Raw genomic sequence first — 16,137 nt, forward strand, 5'->3', positions numbered from 1 at the left:
ACGGAAGACGAGGCTCTCCCGCACTCCGTGCTGTTATGAGCCTCTTCTCCAAATGAGACACACATTTAGAGACCGGCGAGACTGGAGCCCTGAAGGGACTTCCTGTTGGGAAGATGAAAGACCCACAGCCAATCAGCACAGGAGGATTTATTTGGCACACGACCAATGAAAGGTCATGGATTGGCAGCCCTGTGTCTGTGCGCTGGCTGCTATGATGTCACTGCAAACAACAATGTGTAGTAGGCCTATGTGTTAACCCTAACCCTAACCCATGTGAGGGCAGTGGTTCTTAATTTTTTCAGGCCGAGACCCACAAAATAACCATATTTCAACTGTGTACCCCCCCCCCCCCTCCCCCTGAAAAGCTCTTGGAATTGTAGGAGTTGGCAACTTGGCATCACAAAAGTTTGACTCCATACACAATGTTGTTTGCAATGACATCATAGTGTATAAAGTGTATACGGGAGCGTGTCCATATTTGGACATAACATCTGTTCTACGTCCCAGTATTTCGACACGGGTGAATGCTAACTAGGGCATTAACGAAAAAGTCGACAAGTCGACTCAGTCGACTTCATTACACAAGTCGACTCCTACCAGAGAAAGTCGAAAGTCGAAGTTGCGTTTTGAGCATGTAGCGATCAAAACGATAAAGTCGAATTCCACTCAACTTTTTACTGAGTCGAGTTGACTTGCAAAAATCACAAGTCGATAATGCCCTAACCTGGTGAAATGCTAACCTGCTGACGCTGGTGATGTTAACCTCTATGCCTAAACCTAAACCTAACCCTGATCCTGATGCTGGTGAGTAACCTGACGACTCCAGTTTAGTCGAAATAATGACACATAGAAATTGCACCGGTCTGTTTACTGTTGAGTGAGAAAAAAACAATGTTTCACATTAAGTCACTCTTCCCAAAATCTAGGAGGGGTCCCGACCCATAGGTTGAGAACCACTGTGTTAACCTGTGTGTGTGTGTGTGTGTGTGTGTGTGTGTGTGTGTGTGTGTGTGTGTGTGTGTGTGTGTGTGTGTGTGTGGGAAGGGGCCTGTTCTTACCGGAACATTCTGCTAGGGAGGTTGTCTGGTCTTCAGCCAATGACAGGAAAGCCAACCAAAGGGAGATGAGTCAACGTCTAGTCCGGTCCAGAAAGCGTTACACACCAGTAGTCAAGATGCTTAGACCTCACGCAAAGCCACCCTATGTGACCTACAGTATGCATTATGTTGGTTCCATGCCTGCTGTCAGCTATTATGTCTGTGTATGTCCCTGTGTCCCACAGTTTGGGAGTTTACACTGACAGTGTGATGTGCACTTGTTGCTGACAGGAATGTGTGTGGTGAAAAAGCGAAAAGCGGGCACTGTTTTTAAAATAAATCTGTAAGCTGAAAGTGTTTCTTCCGACAGAAAGAGGTACAACAACAGTAAACTGTGAATTCATTTTTGAAATCTTTTGACATTTCTCACCTACACAGTCTAATGACATGCCCAAATAAGGGACACCAGCCTTCGAGTGGCTAACAGAGAGGAATGCTATGAAGAGGGTGCTTTTGGGCTCTAAGGTTAATTCCAGGGACAACCAGTAGCGAAATTAGAGTTACAAATGTTCGCTTTAAAAAATACATATATTCAAAGATTTGCACAAATTTACACGACTTTTCAAAAATAGCAGATCTACAAGCTTGCAGCGTGAAAATAATTCCAGGTTCAGGCTAATGGTCAACAGCTGCAGGGACCTATACATCTAAAGACATCTGAGGAGGGGGGGGGGGGGGGGCACATTCTCCCCGAGACATTTCCATAGATGTGGTCTCCTGTCCACATGTGGAGAAACAGTCATGTATAGAAACAGCTCTGGCGGGGGGGGGGGGGGGGGGGGGGGCAGCCCCCATGCGTCCATCATTCTTTCTGGATAAACAAACAGTCAATATTCAGCTTGATACTGAAAGATACTGACATGTTTGAGTCACTTGAATTACTTTGTTGCTTACAGTTAACACTAGCGTCCCTAATCTGGGACCAACATGCTGTGAAAATAGCTACTAGTTCACAATGCATTGCAACGTGTTGCGTTGTGAGCGGGTATCTGCAATTTTCAGTGAAGAGATTTTGTGCAGAGGGAAGTATAAGCGGACCTAGTATATACTGTATAGTGTAGATGCCACTCAACTAACTATTAAGCATGTATAACATAAGTAAGAATATAGGGTTTATTTGGCAAAAAAAAAAGGCTTAATGCTGACAGCCTTTCCAGCAAAGAGTTGTGTGCACATGTCGTGCATAGCTTACATTTACCGGTATACATGTATGTACACTTGTGTTTCTTCATGTTTCATGTAAGAAAAGTTGGCCTCTTAGTGTGCATCCACGTCCATCAAGACAATCACATGGGCAAAATCTTTCACAAATCTGGTCAGTAGGACTGAGTGTCCAGTGTCCACACTGTTATTTGCAAGTGATCAGATTCACATTTTTTTGTTTTCAGATATCGTCAACCTATCTGCATTGGTTAACAACAACAACAAAGGGTAGCCGATAGAGTCGCCGGAAAGAAGGTTGCAGAGATTTGTATTCTTGTATTCGTTTTACTGAGAATAAGGTTAGAAATAACTTTAGGATTACACGTATCTTTTTCTCACTTACAGTATGGGGACAGAGAGAGAGAGAGAGAGAGAGAGAGAGAGAGAGAGAGAGAGAGAGAGAGAGAGAGAGAGAGAGACATTGACTTACAGTATGGGGACAGAGAGAGAGGGACATTTTTAAATCTAATAGCAAGACAAATTGGCACAACAAGGGCATTTAAACACACATGAAGCCCAGTCGCTATCCTGAAGTGCCAGCTGAATGATATTCACTCTGGCTGCTCAACCAAAGAGACATTTCCTGTGTGCATGCAGTTTCCCACCCGCCTGCAGGCCTTCCAACGGCCCTGCTATCCCGTCTAAATGGTCTTCCTGGCCCTCCCCGGAAGAACAGCGTCCTGCATTTTTCGTCCACATGGAATCATTTAAATTACCTGACGGACAGAACATTCTGTCTTGCGTTCTGAAGTTCAAATGAAATAAGATGAGGCTGCTACGAGGCCGCGAAACATGGTAATCTGTCAGGGCCATACGTATGTCTCTAAGACAGAACTCCTTCTCGTGTTATCCTTCATGTTTCTAACCTGTCTGGAGGGGAGGGGGGGAGGGGGGGGGGAGTGGGACTGAGTTACTACTAGGGCCCAAGGTGGAGGGGCCTTAATTATTTTATACTTTAGCTATTGAAAAATAGCAGATATACAAGCTCACAGCGCGGCACCGAGTGCCGCGCTGTTAACAGTTCCCGAACTGTTTACATGCCAGGCACCCCCAAACAGCAACAGTAAACAAACCAACATAAAGTTTAAGTGTATATAGACCAGTAAGACGCCTAATAGGGCGAAACGCGAGGTCACGCCATCTTTTGGCCATCTGGCCAGGGATGTATATCGGACCAGTTACCCAATCCCATATATGGAGTCCCCTAGTTCCCATACAGTATGGAGAACCATGTATATGGAGATATGCTTTGAGACCCCAAACATGCTTCCTATGACGTCTATGACCTCTGACATCAAACATACAATCCCATGTGTGCCCATATATGGAGATCCCTGTGTGTAGAACCAGCAACACAGATATGGGCTGCATATATATATATATTAGGGATGCGAAGATATACCGGTACGGATCGTAATCGCGAAACAAACGTCCGCAATACGGTCGAATCGGTTCATTCAGTGTGTACCGGTACAATAGACGGCCGAAATCGTGATGGATCGTGCCGTGAGTGTCTGGATCGGTACATTCCGCGATTGTATCGGTTCTTCCATAATAGTATTTCATTCTATCCTGTGTTTCCGAGGCGCCATGAATGCACCATCATCAGCCGTTCGGTTCAGCCCCCTCCCCAAAAGCCAGTCTTTAACGCGAGCTGCTCTCGGACAGACGGACATCTGCACTCTGCATGCTTGCAACCAGGGAGACAGACAGCGAAATGCGAGTGAATCAACACAGACGAACTAGCAGCCCCACGGGTTAAAAAGATGATAGATTAGTACAGTACTTAGCTTTATAACATCCAAGTCCGCTGCGCTGATTGTTGTCACAGAGTAGCACAGGCTGATCGAGTGATATGTAATCAACAGCCGTTTCTTAGCGAATCTTCGACGGACAATTGATTGAGATCATCTTCTCTCTGCGCTATATTAACTGCACACACACAACAACAACAACAATGTTGCTGGGTGTTGTAGGACTACTGCTTGCGTTTAAAACAAAGTATTTGTCACTGTTCTACAACTTTCCTGTTGATGCAAGCAACTCTCTCACTTTCTCTGCTGCTAGTTCTGCTCTGGAAAAGAAGCCTAATTTATACATCGCAGTACAAAGGTGTTGCACCTAAAATAGCAGACCTACAAGCTCACAATGCGTCGTGGATGCGACGCGCTGTGAGCTTGTAGGTCTGTTTTAAAACATTTTGGCTATAAAAATTGCATAATCCTGGATTAAATATAATATAATATTATATTATATTATATTATATTATATTATATTATATTATATTATATTATATTATATAAATACAAACCAGGGAGGGACTTTATTGTTTTTCAGGTCAAGGACCCCTTAGCTCAGACAGAGATCAAGCAGGGACCCTCGCTGTAGGCTATACTGTATCACACAAATATTTGGCAGGCCCCCTGTAATAACCCTGGATTGGGGTCCCTGACTCCCAGTTGAAGACATATAGGCCTACTAATAATGACATAGGCCTTCTATATGATTAGTTATCAAACACTTCTACAATAGCCAGCAGCTTTGTGTTCTCCCAGAATACTATATGTTGGGTTGTTAGACAGAGCCTAGTACTACAGTGAAACAATAAATTGCCTTGAATTTAAATTTCATAAATTTTTAGTCGCTATGTTTTGTAAATTTTGGGATTTGGGCTTGAATCGTGGTGAATCGTGAATCGTATCGCATCGTATCGGGAACAGGGGTGGATCGTGATGTATCGTATCGTCAGGATTTCAATGTATCGCAATTATATCGTATCGCTGGCTGTGTATCGAGGTCCGTATCGTATCGCCTCAGTGGTCGAGATTCGCATCCCTAATATATATATATATATATATATATATATATATATATAATCACCAGTTAAAATATGATTATTTTGGGGGTCGCGATCTGAAAAGATTGAGAACCACTGACTTAAGTTAAAACAATAAAATCAAAACTAAATAAATAAATAGAGCTTGGAGCTCTCCTTACCAATGTGCCTCGCTGGCACCCTCTGGTGGCCTCCACTTTAAAAAGATGTGGTCTACAGCTTAGAGCAGGGGTCTTCAACCTTTTCAGGCCAAGGGCCCCTTTAGCTGAGACAGATATAAAGCAGGGACCCCCCACTACATAGCCTACTGTATAACATTGTGTTGCAGATTAAACCTTTTCATAGTCATAGACTTGTGTGACAGCACTGTCATCAGTGTTTGTTGGATTCTTGTCAATGTGTATTTTCAGACATTCAACCACCTAAACCCTCAATACTTGACCTTTCACTCTGTACTTGGGCTGCTCTTTTCCCCCTCTACGCCAAACCTCTTTGCCTGCGAGGTGTTTTGAGCTTGTAGATCTGCTATTTTCGGCTAATGTTCTACTCAGAATAGAGATGCTAGGGTTCAATTGGTTAATGTAAAAACTGGCTTAGATTAATACTGGCTTAGATTAATACCTTTCTTGATCACTATAACTGGTTGTTTCATTTGACTTTCATTAGTTATGACTCCACGTGCCAAGTAACTGAAACAAACCAGGCTCTCTCTCTCTCTCTCTCTCTCTCTATATATATATATATATATTTATATATAAGCAGTTTTGCACACTATGATAGATCAATTACCTTCCGTCATCTGAAGTTCACCGGCGTCAAATATCTTTGCAGACTAATTTATGACAAAATTAATTGCAGTAATTTAACAATTAGAGTGTGCTGGTCCAGAACAGAGGAGTGGAAATCCTTTGTGCCAGATGACACAACATTATGTAAGTATTAGAGTAGATTAATTAATTAATTAACTAATTAATTAAGAAAGATGTGACTAGAACAATTTGTCACACTGTGATGAAAGATAGACTAAACTAATGGCAGAATATAATGACTTGTAAAACGTTCTGTAACAATAGCAGATCTACAAGCTCACTTTGCGTCTTTGCGACCCATTGTGAGCTTGTATATATCAGCGTGTTGCTTAAATTAGTGCGACCGCAGGTTGCATTTACTACGAAAACCTGCGGCTCATGTGTGTTAGTCAGTCACGCCTAATGTCACACTCCATATATGGCCAAGACAGAATTAATGTGCAAGTGTGACTCGCGTCATCGCAACCACACTTGCAAATGAATTCTGTCCTTGTCCCTTTTATGCCCATATACTGTATGTATGGGATCCCTGTCAATATTAAGCCCATATCTGGGAATGCCCATATATGGACATATTTTGTCATCATGTCAGAGTCACAATTGCAAATCAATGTTGTCCTATTCCCTTGTATGCCCATATATGGAGATCCCGGATGTCATCAATATTAAGCCCATCTGGGAATGCCCATATATGGACACATTGTGTCAGTCTCTGTTGTTTCAGCGTGACCGTCGCTTCTCGCCCTTAGGGTGTCTTACTCACTGGTATGTTTTATGAGAAAATTCACGAGTAAAAAGTTGAATGGCAGAACGTGTAGTTTTTGAAGCGGTGAAAACCGCTTCCAATGAATGGCTTTGTGTGTATCACGCCCATATATGGTCATTTTAGTCCAGAATGAACAGGCTTTTTCAAAAACAGAATGTCCGTTTAATTACCATATATGGTGATCTCAGTCCAGAATGAACAGGGTTTTTCAAAAACACAATGTATGTCACCTCATGTCCATATATGGTCACTCCAGGCCAGAATGAACAGGTTTTTCCTGTCCCGTACGTGCAAAATATCAGTCCAGAATGAATAGGCTTTTTCAAAAAGCAAAATGTGTGTCCCATGTCCATATATGGTCATTTCAGTTCAGAATGAATAGGCTTTATCTGTCCTGTACGTCCAGAATATGTGTGCAGTGTCCCTCCCGGTCAGATGAATGGATACTTTGAGGATTGGTCAAGCTTCACATGATAATTTGGCCTTCAGGTTTTATCTGTCTTGTACATGCAATAGGTCTCACCTATTGCAGCAATGACAAATAGCCGCATAAGAGCAAAAGCAAAGGCACAATAAGAATATACAGATGCTAACAGAATGGTAAAAAGGAGCATTAAGGCAGACAAGAGTAAATACATTGACAATCTAGCAGAAGTTGAAAAATTTAGTAGGCCACAAAGATAACAGAAACTGAAATAATTATAGAGGGATGCAGTTGACAAACAACTAAGAGACCAGCAAGCAGGACTTTTTATATATTTTTTTAAAACCTATTATACCGGCTGTCATACCGGCTCTCCAGACAATTCTATACTAAGATTCACCGCTTCACTTCGAACCGAGGTTTGATTTTTTTATAACAATACAAATCTGATGGACAAAGTTATTGACAGTTATTATCTTGGTACCAGAAGAATTAAAATGTTCGGCGCTTTACTTTTTATTCCCGTCTTACCATTTATATTACATATTGTGATGTCACGTGAAGCTTGAACAATTCCATTGAACACAATGGACTTTTGCGGTTACAGAAAAGGTTACGGTAAAATGTCCACTTTTGGGGTTTTGGGGTTAAGAAAAGGTTAAATTCTTTTTTATGTAAAGAAAGTTTACAGAAAAAAGTCTATTGAACTCTATGGGCCTTTTGGGGGGTTTTGGGGTTATAGAGAAAAGTTAGGTGAAATTAAGCTGGACAAGAACAATAAGTATAGGCTACCTTACAAAACGAGGAAAATAAAACAGAGGGCTCGGTTTTCAACGGGACAGGGAGGCACGGGGGGAGGGCTTTGTCGAGAGGGGGCCGAGGGTCTTTTCATCAAGTCTGTGAATCCCAGTCTTGGAATGACCACTCTGAGCGAACGCGGACATTGTGTGTATGCCGGCGGATCTCGCCGGGTCCTCCGACGTCTCGAAATGACGTGGAGGGACATGACTCCTGCTGCTGTCCACTTTGAGTAAACCCAAACCAGTGATAAATCATAGCGATTTTTGATACTCATTAACAATACTGATTACTGATGTAAAATAAGATATCTGAACGACTACATTTATGTTATACAATTAAAATGTCATGAGCCAGCACAGTTATAGGGGGGTTTGCCCAGGCTTATTTGTCTTCCCAATCGCCAATAAGCCTGGGTTTCCGAGGCTATAGGGAATGCCTGACATGGGTCCGCGTCAATATGCCGAAGAGCCGGTATGCCGACGAACTAAACCTAACCTTAACCCTAACCTCAGTAAAACTATGCCTAAACCTAACCCTAAACCTAACCTCAGTAACCATGACGCGGGTGATTATCTAACCTGCCGACGCTAGTCGGAAACAACGGCCCGTCTGCATATTGAGCGGACCCCGCCTGACATCAGTGTCGATTCACATGGGGGGAGGCGGGGCTTCCCACTTTACTCCTCCTGGGAGGAGTCGGCCGACGGCGAGGAGGGCGAGACGGCGAGGGACGAGCGCATCCAGGCGTGGTCGAGGATCTGCTCCAGAGTGGGCCGGTCCGAGGGTCTGGCAGCCATGCACCACCTGATCAGATGCTGGCACTCGGGGGAAACCCTCTGTCTGAAGTGCAGCTCTCCCCCGAGGATCTCCTCGTCCCGCTCGAACGGGCAGCTCCCCAGCACCATGGTGTACAGCAGCGTGCCCAGCGTCCACACGGCGGCCGGGCGGCAGTGGTACCTGCCCGAGCGGAGGGCCTCGGGCGGGCTGTACTGCCGTGTGCCGCCGAAATCCGTGTACGCGGCGTCGTCCCTGAGGAGCGCCGCGCCGCCAAAGTCGATGAGCTTGAGCTCGCCGGTGCGGAGGTCCACCAGCACGTTCTCGTCCTTGACGTCGCGGTGCGCCACGCCGCGGGCGTGGCAGTGCCCGACCGCATCCAGCGCCTGGCGGTAGAAGCCGCGCGCCGTGGCCTCGTCCAGGCGGCCCCTCTCGGTGATGAAGTCGAACAGGTCCTGGGACGGCTCGGGACGCTCCATGACGATGAGCCAGCCGCCGTCGGGCCGCTCGAAGTGGTCCAGCAGGCGGACGACCCCGCGGAACCCCGTGGAGCTCACCCTGTCCAGGAGCAGGACCTCCAGGGGAACCCTGGCGCCGTCGGCCGCCGTGCCCCAGGCGTACACCTTGTCCTTGGCCACGTGTTTCACCGCGACCGGGGTGCCGTCGGATATCCTGCTGCCCGCGTACACGGTGCCGAATCCCCCTTTGCAGAGCTCCGAGCCCATCCGGTAAACCCTCTCGAAGGGCTGCTTCTCCACCTTGACGGGCTGGACATTCAAACCGTCCATAATCGACCCCGGATGGAAACGTGCGACAAAGTCGAAAGTTGTACAAAGGCCACAGGGTGACCGTTCCCCCTCCGTTCTTCTTTATGGTTCAAACGCCGACATCTTCAGCCCTGCAGGTGCTTTTATAGTCAGTTTCCTCGGCCACGCCCTCCCCTGGGCCTCTGGCCGTGACATCACACGTACACATGTCGTTTCTCGACAACACTGATTGGGTAGTCCTGCAGCGGTGATGTCACATATACTGTATACAAATCGTTTCCCAGGCGACACCGATTTGCACACACTTCCCGCAGTCGTGGGGAAAATAGCGACTTTAAGCTAGATGATTTTCAGGATGGCAACGCCAGGTGGACTACGGCTGCTTTGACGTAATCGCCGTAACGATCAAAATGGTTAAGCAAAGCCTCGGCGGCGACGGGTTCCCACCCCTTTCACTGAACACTTTGGTTCCCATGGCGACGCGTACACGCAGCAGACGGAGTAGGCGCTAAGTGGGAAGGGACGCGGATCATTTCCGGTTACCGTTGTCATCTGCCGTTGCCGTAGCGTTGCTTAAGGTCGCTATTGGCTACAGTAGGCTACTTCTCACAAACTCTGTTGTCTTGTCTTGTCTGTGATTGAATATCTGGCATTTAAAACGTATTTCTTATTTGCAAATGTTACACACATTGTTCCCAATGAGTGGCCCTGGATCCGTAGAAGTCTGATGCCACTTAACTCTACAGACGTAGATCACTTTCATTGAAATGAAACACGTTTGGATTCATCCATCCAAGTGGGCTAGAGACAGAATTTCTGCAGGGAGTAATAATTTATTTCTATAGCTTGTAGAACGTTCCAACCTCCTCTTGTATGTTGGCTGGTGAGCATTCTTACTGAGTGCTTGTGACCACTTTTACATTGCATTTAGTGAGCAGTCGCTTATGCTGGTTCTTATCGGTGTGATATTGTCTGGAAATTAATCTATTGGCTGAGAGGTTTGGGCCGTTGCATGGCCCTCATACAATACCTACATTGTGCCTCCGATCCGACTGATATGCCCATGTATGGAGATCTCTTTTTCATACAGTATGCCCATATATGGAGATCTCTGTATCAGTCAGTCTGTGTCCCTCTTATGCCCTTATATGGAGATCCCTGAAGTCATCAGTATATGCTCATAGGGCATGCTGCTGTTAGTGCCCATATATGGAGATGCCTGATGTCATCATCAGTATGTACCTGTATATGGGCATGCAGTCCTATAGGGCATGGCAGCGGGCGTGGTTAACTGGTGCCACTAAAAATCTGCGATTATGTTTTCCCATAGAGATTTACAGAAATATCGATATCAATTATTGTAATGCAGGATCCTGCTGAATCATCACCATAAAACCATTGATTATGTGAAAAGAAACAAAAAGAACAAATGTAGTATACCATATTTCAGCTAGGGGTCTTCAACGTTTTCAGGCCAAGGACCCCTTAGTTGAGAGAGAGATGAAGCAGGGACCCCCACAACTTGTTCATAGATTCCATATAGTTTCATGATCGTTTGACAGCACAATCATCAGTGTATTTTGGATTCATGTCAATTTGTGTTTTCAGATATTTAACCACTTGAACCGTCAATTACTTAATAACTTTGACCTTTCCACTCTGTACTTAGCCTGCTCTTTTTCCCCTCTACACCAAAGCTCTTTGCCAAAAATAGCCGATCTACAAGCTCACAACGCCTCGCGCTGTGAGGCGTTGTGAGCTTGTAGATTGGCTATTTTTGGCTAAGGTTCTCAGAATATGGACGCTAGGGTTCAAGTGGTTAATATAAAGAAGGAGAAAAAAAGTTTCTATCACTCAAAGATTTGGAGGACCCCCTGTAGTAACTCTGGTCCCGGACCCCCTGTTGAAGACCCCTGCTGTATTTAACTATTCATTTACCGAATGTCTGTCCGTCCGCCGTCTGACCGTAACCATGAAAGGTTACGCTGTATCTCAAGAATGTGCTCATTCTGTGTAAGATGACATATTTAGCCACTTGTACGCATGCCCCCAAACCACTGAAATAATAAGAATCTCTAAAACAATAGTGAATTACATTATTTTAACACTCATCTGTTATATTATCAATCTAAAATATGAACCCTTGTTGTAAAAAACTAAAGTTGTCCTCTAAATGCATTTAATCTATTGTGCTGTGACTCACACATGTTCACAAACATAGGCCCATTGACACACAGACACACACACACACAGACACACACACACACACGCACACGCACACGCACACGCACACACACACACACACACACACACACACACACACACACACACACACACACACACACATGCTGCACACTCAACACACAGTAGGCTGCCAGCTATGGAGCAAAGGCTTTGTTCCACATCATGTATTTTTCATGTGTTATACAGTAAATCAAGAAAAAAATTGAATATGACTTCTGGTTGGTTTTAGCGGACGTGGCGGAAGTGCTGCGTTTAACGGAGGTTAATATGGGCCATTGAAATGCAGATCTACAAGCTTGCAGCGTGGCATTAAAAGCATTAAATAATTCCAGGCCTAAATGTGGTGTTATAACCATGACATCATGTTGTCATTTTGATACCGATAAACATTATCTTAAAGTTTGCTTGTTAAGTGTGTAATGTCAATGTCTGGCCACTAGTGGGAGCTGCTACACTTCATCTTTCTCTCTCTCTCTCTCTCTCTCTCTCTCTCTCTCTCTCTCTCTCTCTCTCACCCTCCAGACAGAGAGAGGAGAATGCATGATGAAGAGTCTCAACAGCTGAATAATGTCCAACGACAGGAAGAGATAATGTGAAATAGTATAGTATGATGATATGTCTACGATGAATATTATTTAGCTCCTTTCAGAACCTCTCCCTCTCCGAGATGAGGTTCCTGGAAAGCACATGCCCAAATTAGATTTCTCCTGCGACAGTCTGCCACGCTTACAAGATTCTTACCTTTACCAGGAGGCGGCAGTGGCTCAGGGGTAGAGAAACCGTAATTAGAACGAAGGGTTCCCAGTTTGATCCCAGGCTCCCCCTGTCCCCCAGAGTTAGTGTGGAAGAGTCCTTGAGCAAGACTCTGAACCCCTAACTGCTCCCAGTGAGCAGGTGTATGAATGTGTGTGTGAATGGGTGATTGTAATGAATGTGTGTGTGAATGGGTGAATGTAATGCACAATCTCTGTAAAGCGCCTTGGATAAAGGCGCTATATAAATGCACCATTTACCAAAAGCCAAAAAGTAAAGGTCGCTACCCATCTCTCAGATGTATCGTTTTAAGCGGTGGAGAAAATCGAAGCGATGTGTCGAAACAATACTGTTAAAACGTTCGTTTTCACATTGTATTGAGTAGCCAGGTACACTGAGAAAAATTTCTCTTCCCATTTACAAAAAAAAATCAATGCAACCAATTGCATCACTGAATTATGTAAATTATACTAGAAAATGTCTTGTATCAAATACTTAATTTGTTTAAGTAGTCAACTTATCTTCTCCCGTAAAATCTACGGCAGTAGATGTAAGGCAGTAAAATCTATTAGAATTATCCAGTAAATTCTACAATGTTTGTCACAGTAAAATATACAAGGAATTTTAAGTAAAGTCTGCATTCATAAACTCTACAAGGATTGTCCAGTAAAATCTACAAGTATAATACAATTCATTAATTTAATAAATATTAATATACATTTTAAAGAATAACTTATTTTTTAAATTGTAATTATATGCCATTTCTGAAAATACTGTAAATGCTTATATTGTCCTATGAACACCACCAGCATGAGTCAGGTTTAATAACATTTATTCCTCATCGAATCTTCAGGACAGCTACAGTGCAGCGCTTCATTTCATATTACACAACAAAAAATTGTACATTTCATATTACACAGCTAAAAATTGTACATTTAAGTGAAAATAGATGTTGAAATGTTGGCACTACGGTGTGCACATGCCTGATGGGCCTCATGTACTCGTTGTAACTCAGTTACCAGAAGCCGTTGAAGTTCACATTCGAGGTCTTCCAGAAGATATTTCTGGAGCTGGATGCAAAGAAGACTCCAAGGTGTATGATTTAAGTCCCAAATTAAAGGACTAGGCCAGCCCTCAGGGCTGGTTCCAAATATATTTAAGTGTTCTAAAGGTCAGTAGGGCCTAATTTTTTCATGGAGGCTAGCCCTCAGGGCTAGTTCCAACATTTCAACATCTATTTTCACTTCAATGTAACATTTTTAGTTTATATGTTCTTTTGATGGGCCAGAAGCAAAGGAATTTATGAAGCAGTATAGATTAAGACACGGCCACAGTGAAGTTCTTCACTGTTTACACTGTGATTGCCCCTGTTCCTTCAAAACCTGTGGTGCCCTCAAGTCACACTTGTCAAGGAAACATTCAACAAGTCAACTACCAAAGGCATTTGTTTCAAGTTTGAATATTGCAGTTCTACTCTTTCCAACGAGAAGGATTATTTCCAACATCTTGGAGTTCATCTTGAAAAAAAAGGAAACTGTGCGCTGTGTCTTCAAAGACTGTCATTATGAGACAAATGTTAAAGGAACCTTTGCATCACATAGGTCTAGAAATCACACAGCACATTCTTCAATTGACTTCCGTGCTGTAATTGTACACAAGTATCAGTCAAATATTACAGATGACATTGAAGAAGCACAATCTTGTGACACTTGAAGTGAAGTATTAAAAGAAGAGGCTAGCCCTCAGGGCTTGCCACATCAGGGACGAAGAGGACCTCTGTTCCCTCGATGCCGATACCTGCCCAAGGCTTTGTCTCGACCATCGGTGCCCCGGCTGACAAGATTTTCAGAACCATTATAGCGATGGCCTCCTGGACCTCGACAGCATCGTTGTCATCAAATACCTGTGAAATAGAGACAACAATGAGAATGTGCTAATATAAAGGAGCACTTGTCATCAGTTATCACTGTAATGGCATTTAAAGCACACTTAAACTTGGTAGAGGTTTAGAGGTTTTGGTTTTGAGTTAAGTTGCCCCAATGTATCTTGAGACGTGTTGTGAGATTGTAGAGCGACTATTTTCACTTATTTCAAATGTCTTTAAATAATAAAAAGTGACAAGAGCCAGGCCTGGGAGGTGAGCGAGCGTTGGCTTGTGCCTGGTGTCTGGATCTATCATGGTTAGCCAATAAGAGCTACATGCGACACTTCAGCCTAACCATATGGGCTCAGTAATCAATAGAAAAAAAGTCATTTTGGGAGTGAACTACTCCTTTAACCCATTTAGGCTTAGAATTATTTAATGCGTTAACTATTGAAAAATAGCAGATCTACAAGCTCGCATGACGCCCAGTTTATGGTCAGGATGTCGTGTGCTGGTCAGTCAGACCTCAAAAGTAAGGGGAAAAAAATAATGTAAAAATGGGATATATTGGATATATGTATAATATTGGATTTCTGACTGACAGGCCTTTACTTTGGCTTTACGTTACTTTAATGGTTGTGTTGGTGTATGCTAGGCTTCTACCTGTCTCTGGTGACCACAGAGAGCGACTGGGTGGGGTGGTGTCCTGTCTCTGCCGGGACCACAGGGAGACCGACTGGGTGGGGTGGTGTCCTGTCTCTGGGGACCACAGGGAGACCGACTGGGTGGGGTGGTGTCCTGTCTCTGCAGGGACCACAGGGAGACCGATAGGGTGGGTGTCAGCGATCTGGGAGAAAAGAGTAAAATCATACATACTTCGTTAAACCTCATGACATTTGGGCAAAGAGTTTTGAACACAGTAAGTGGTTCTCAAAGAGGATTCCCACTGAGGACTCTGTGGGTTCCTTTAGGCGGTCTAAATTGTTCCATACAAGTCTGTAACTCTGACAGTGTTCAAATGGAACCAAATGAACCCTAAAAGGTCCCTTTGGTTATGTGCAACTTCAAAGCCTAAAAGCCAAACAGATGTAATTTCGTGACAGCCCTACATTAAAGTCAAACGGTTGCGTTAGTGTGTGCTAGGCTTCTGTTCTACAGTACCTGTCTCTGGTGACTGACCACGGAGAGCGACTGGCTTGGGTGGTGTCCTGTCTCTGCCGGGACCACAGGGAGACCGATAGGGTGGGGTGGTGTCCCGTCTCTGCAGGGACCACAGGGAGACCGATAGGGTGGGCGTCAGCGCTCTGCGTGATTAGAGTAAAATCATACATACTTCGTTAAACCTCATGACATTTGGGCAAAGAGTTTTGAACACAGTAAGTGGTTCTCAAAGAGGATTCCCACTGAGGACTCTGTGGGTTCCTTTGGGGGGGGTCTTAATTGTTCCATACAAGTCTGTAACTCTGACAGTGTTCAAATGGAACCAAATGAACCCTAAAAAGTCCCTTTGGTTATGTGCAACTTCAAAGCCTAAAAGCCAAACAGATGTAATTCCGTGACAGCCCTACATTAAAGTCAAACGGTTGTGTTAGTGTGTGCTAGGCTTCTGTTACCTGTCTCTGGTGAGCGGAGAGCGACTGGCTTGGGTGCTGTCCTGTGTCTGCGGGGACCACAGGGAGAGCGATTGGCTGGGTGTCAGCGATCTGGGAGAACACAGTAAAATCATACATACTTGGTTAAACCTCATGACATTTGGGCAAAGAGTTTTGAACACAAGGGTGAGAAAAGGGTGCACTAAA

The 16,137-nt window shown here is 44.2% G+C and overlaps 1 protein-coding gene across 1 annotated transcript; it reads right to left on the reverse strand.

Moving 5' to 3' along the window:
- Window positions 1-8,613: 8,613 nt before the first annotated feature.
- LOC308296782 (serine/threonine-protein kinase pim-3-like) lies at window positions 8,614-9,498 on the reverse strand (the record flags this gene model as incomplete). Its single annotated transcript, XM_080740108.1, has 1 exon — window positions 8,614-9,498. The coding sequence occupies one exon, from the start codon at window positions 9,496-9,498 to the stop codon at window positions 8,614-8,616; it is 885 nt and encodes a 294-aa protein (XP_080596234.1).
- Between the last annotated feature and the right edge of the window lie 6,639 nt (window positions 9,499-16,137).

Source organism: Nannobrachium achirus, assembly GCF_963921795.1.
Source record: "Nannobrachium achirus genome assembly, chromosome: 13".
Classification (NCBI taxonomy): Eukaryota; Metazoa; Chordata; class Actinopteri; order Myctophiformes; family Myctophidae; genus Nannobrachium; species Nannobrachium achirus.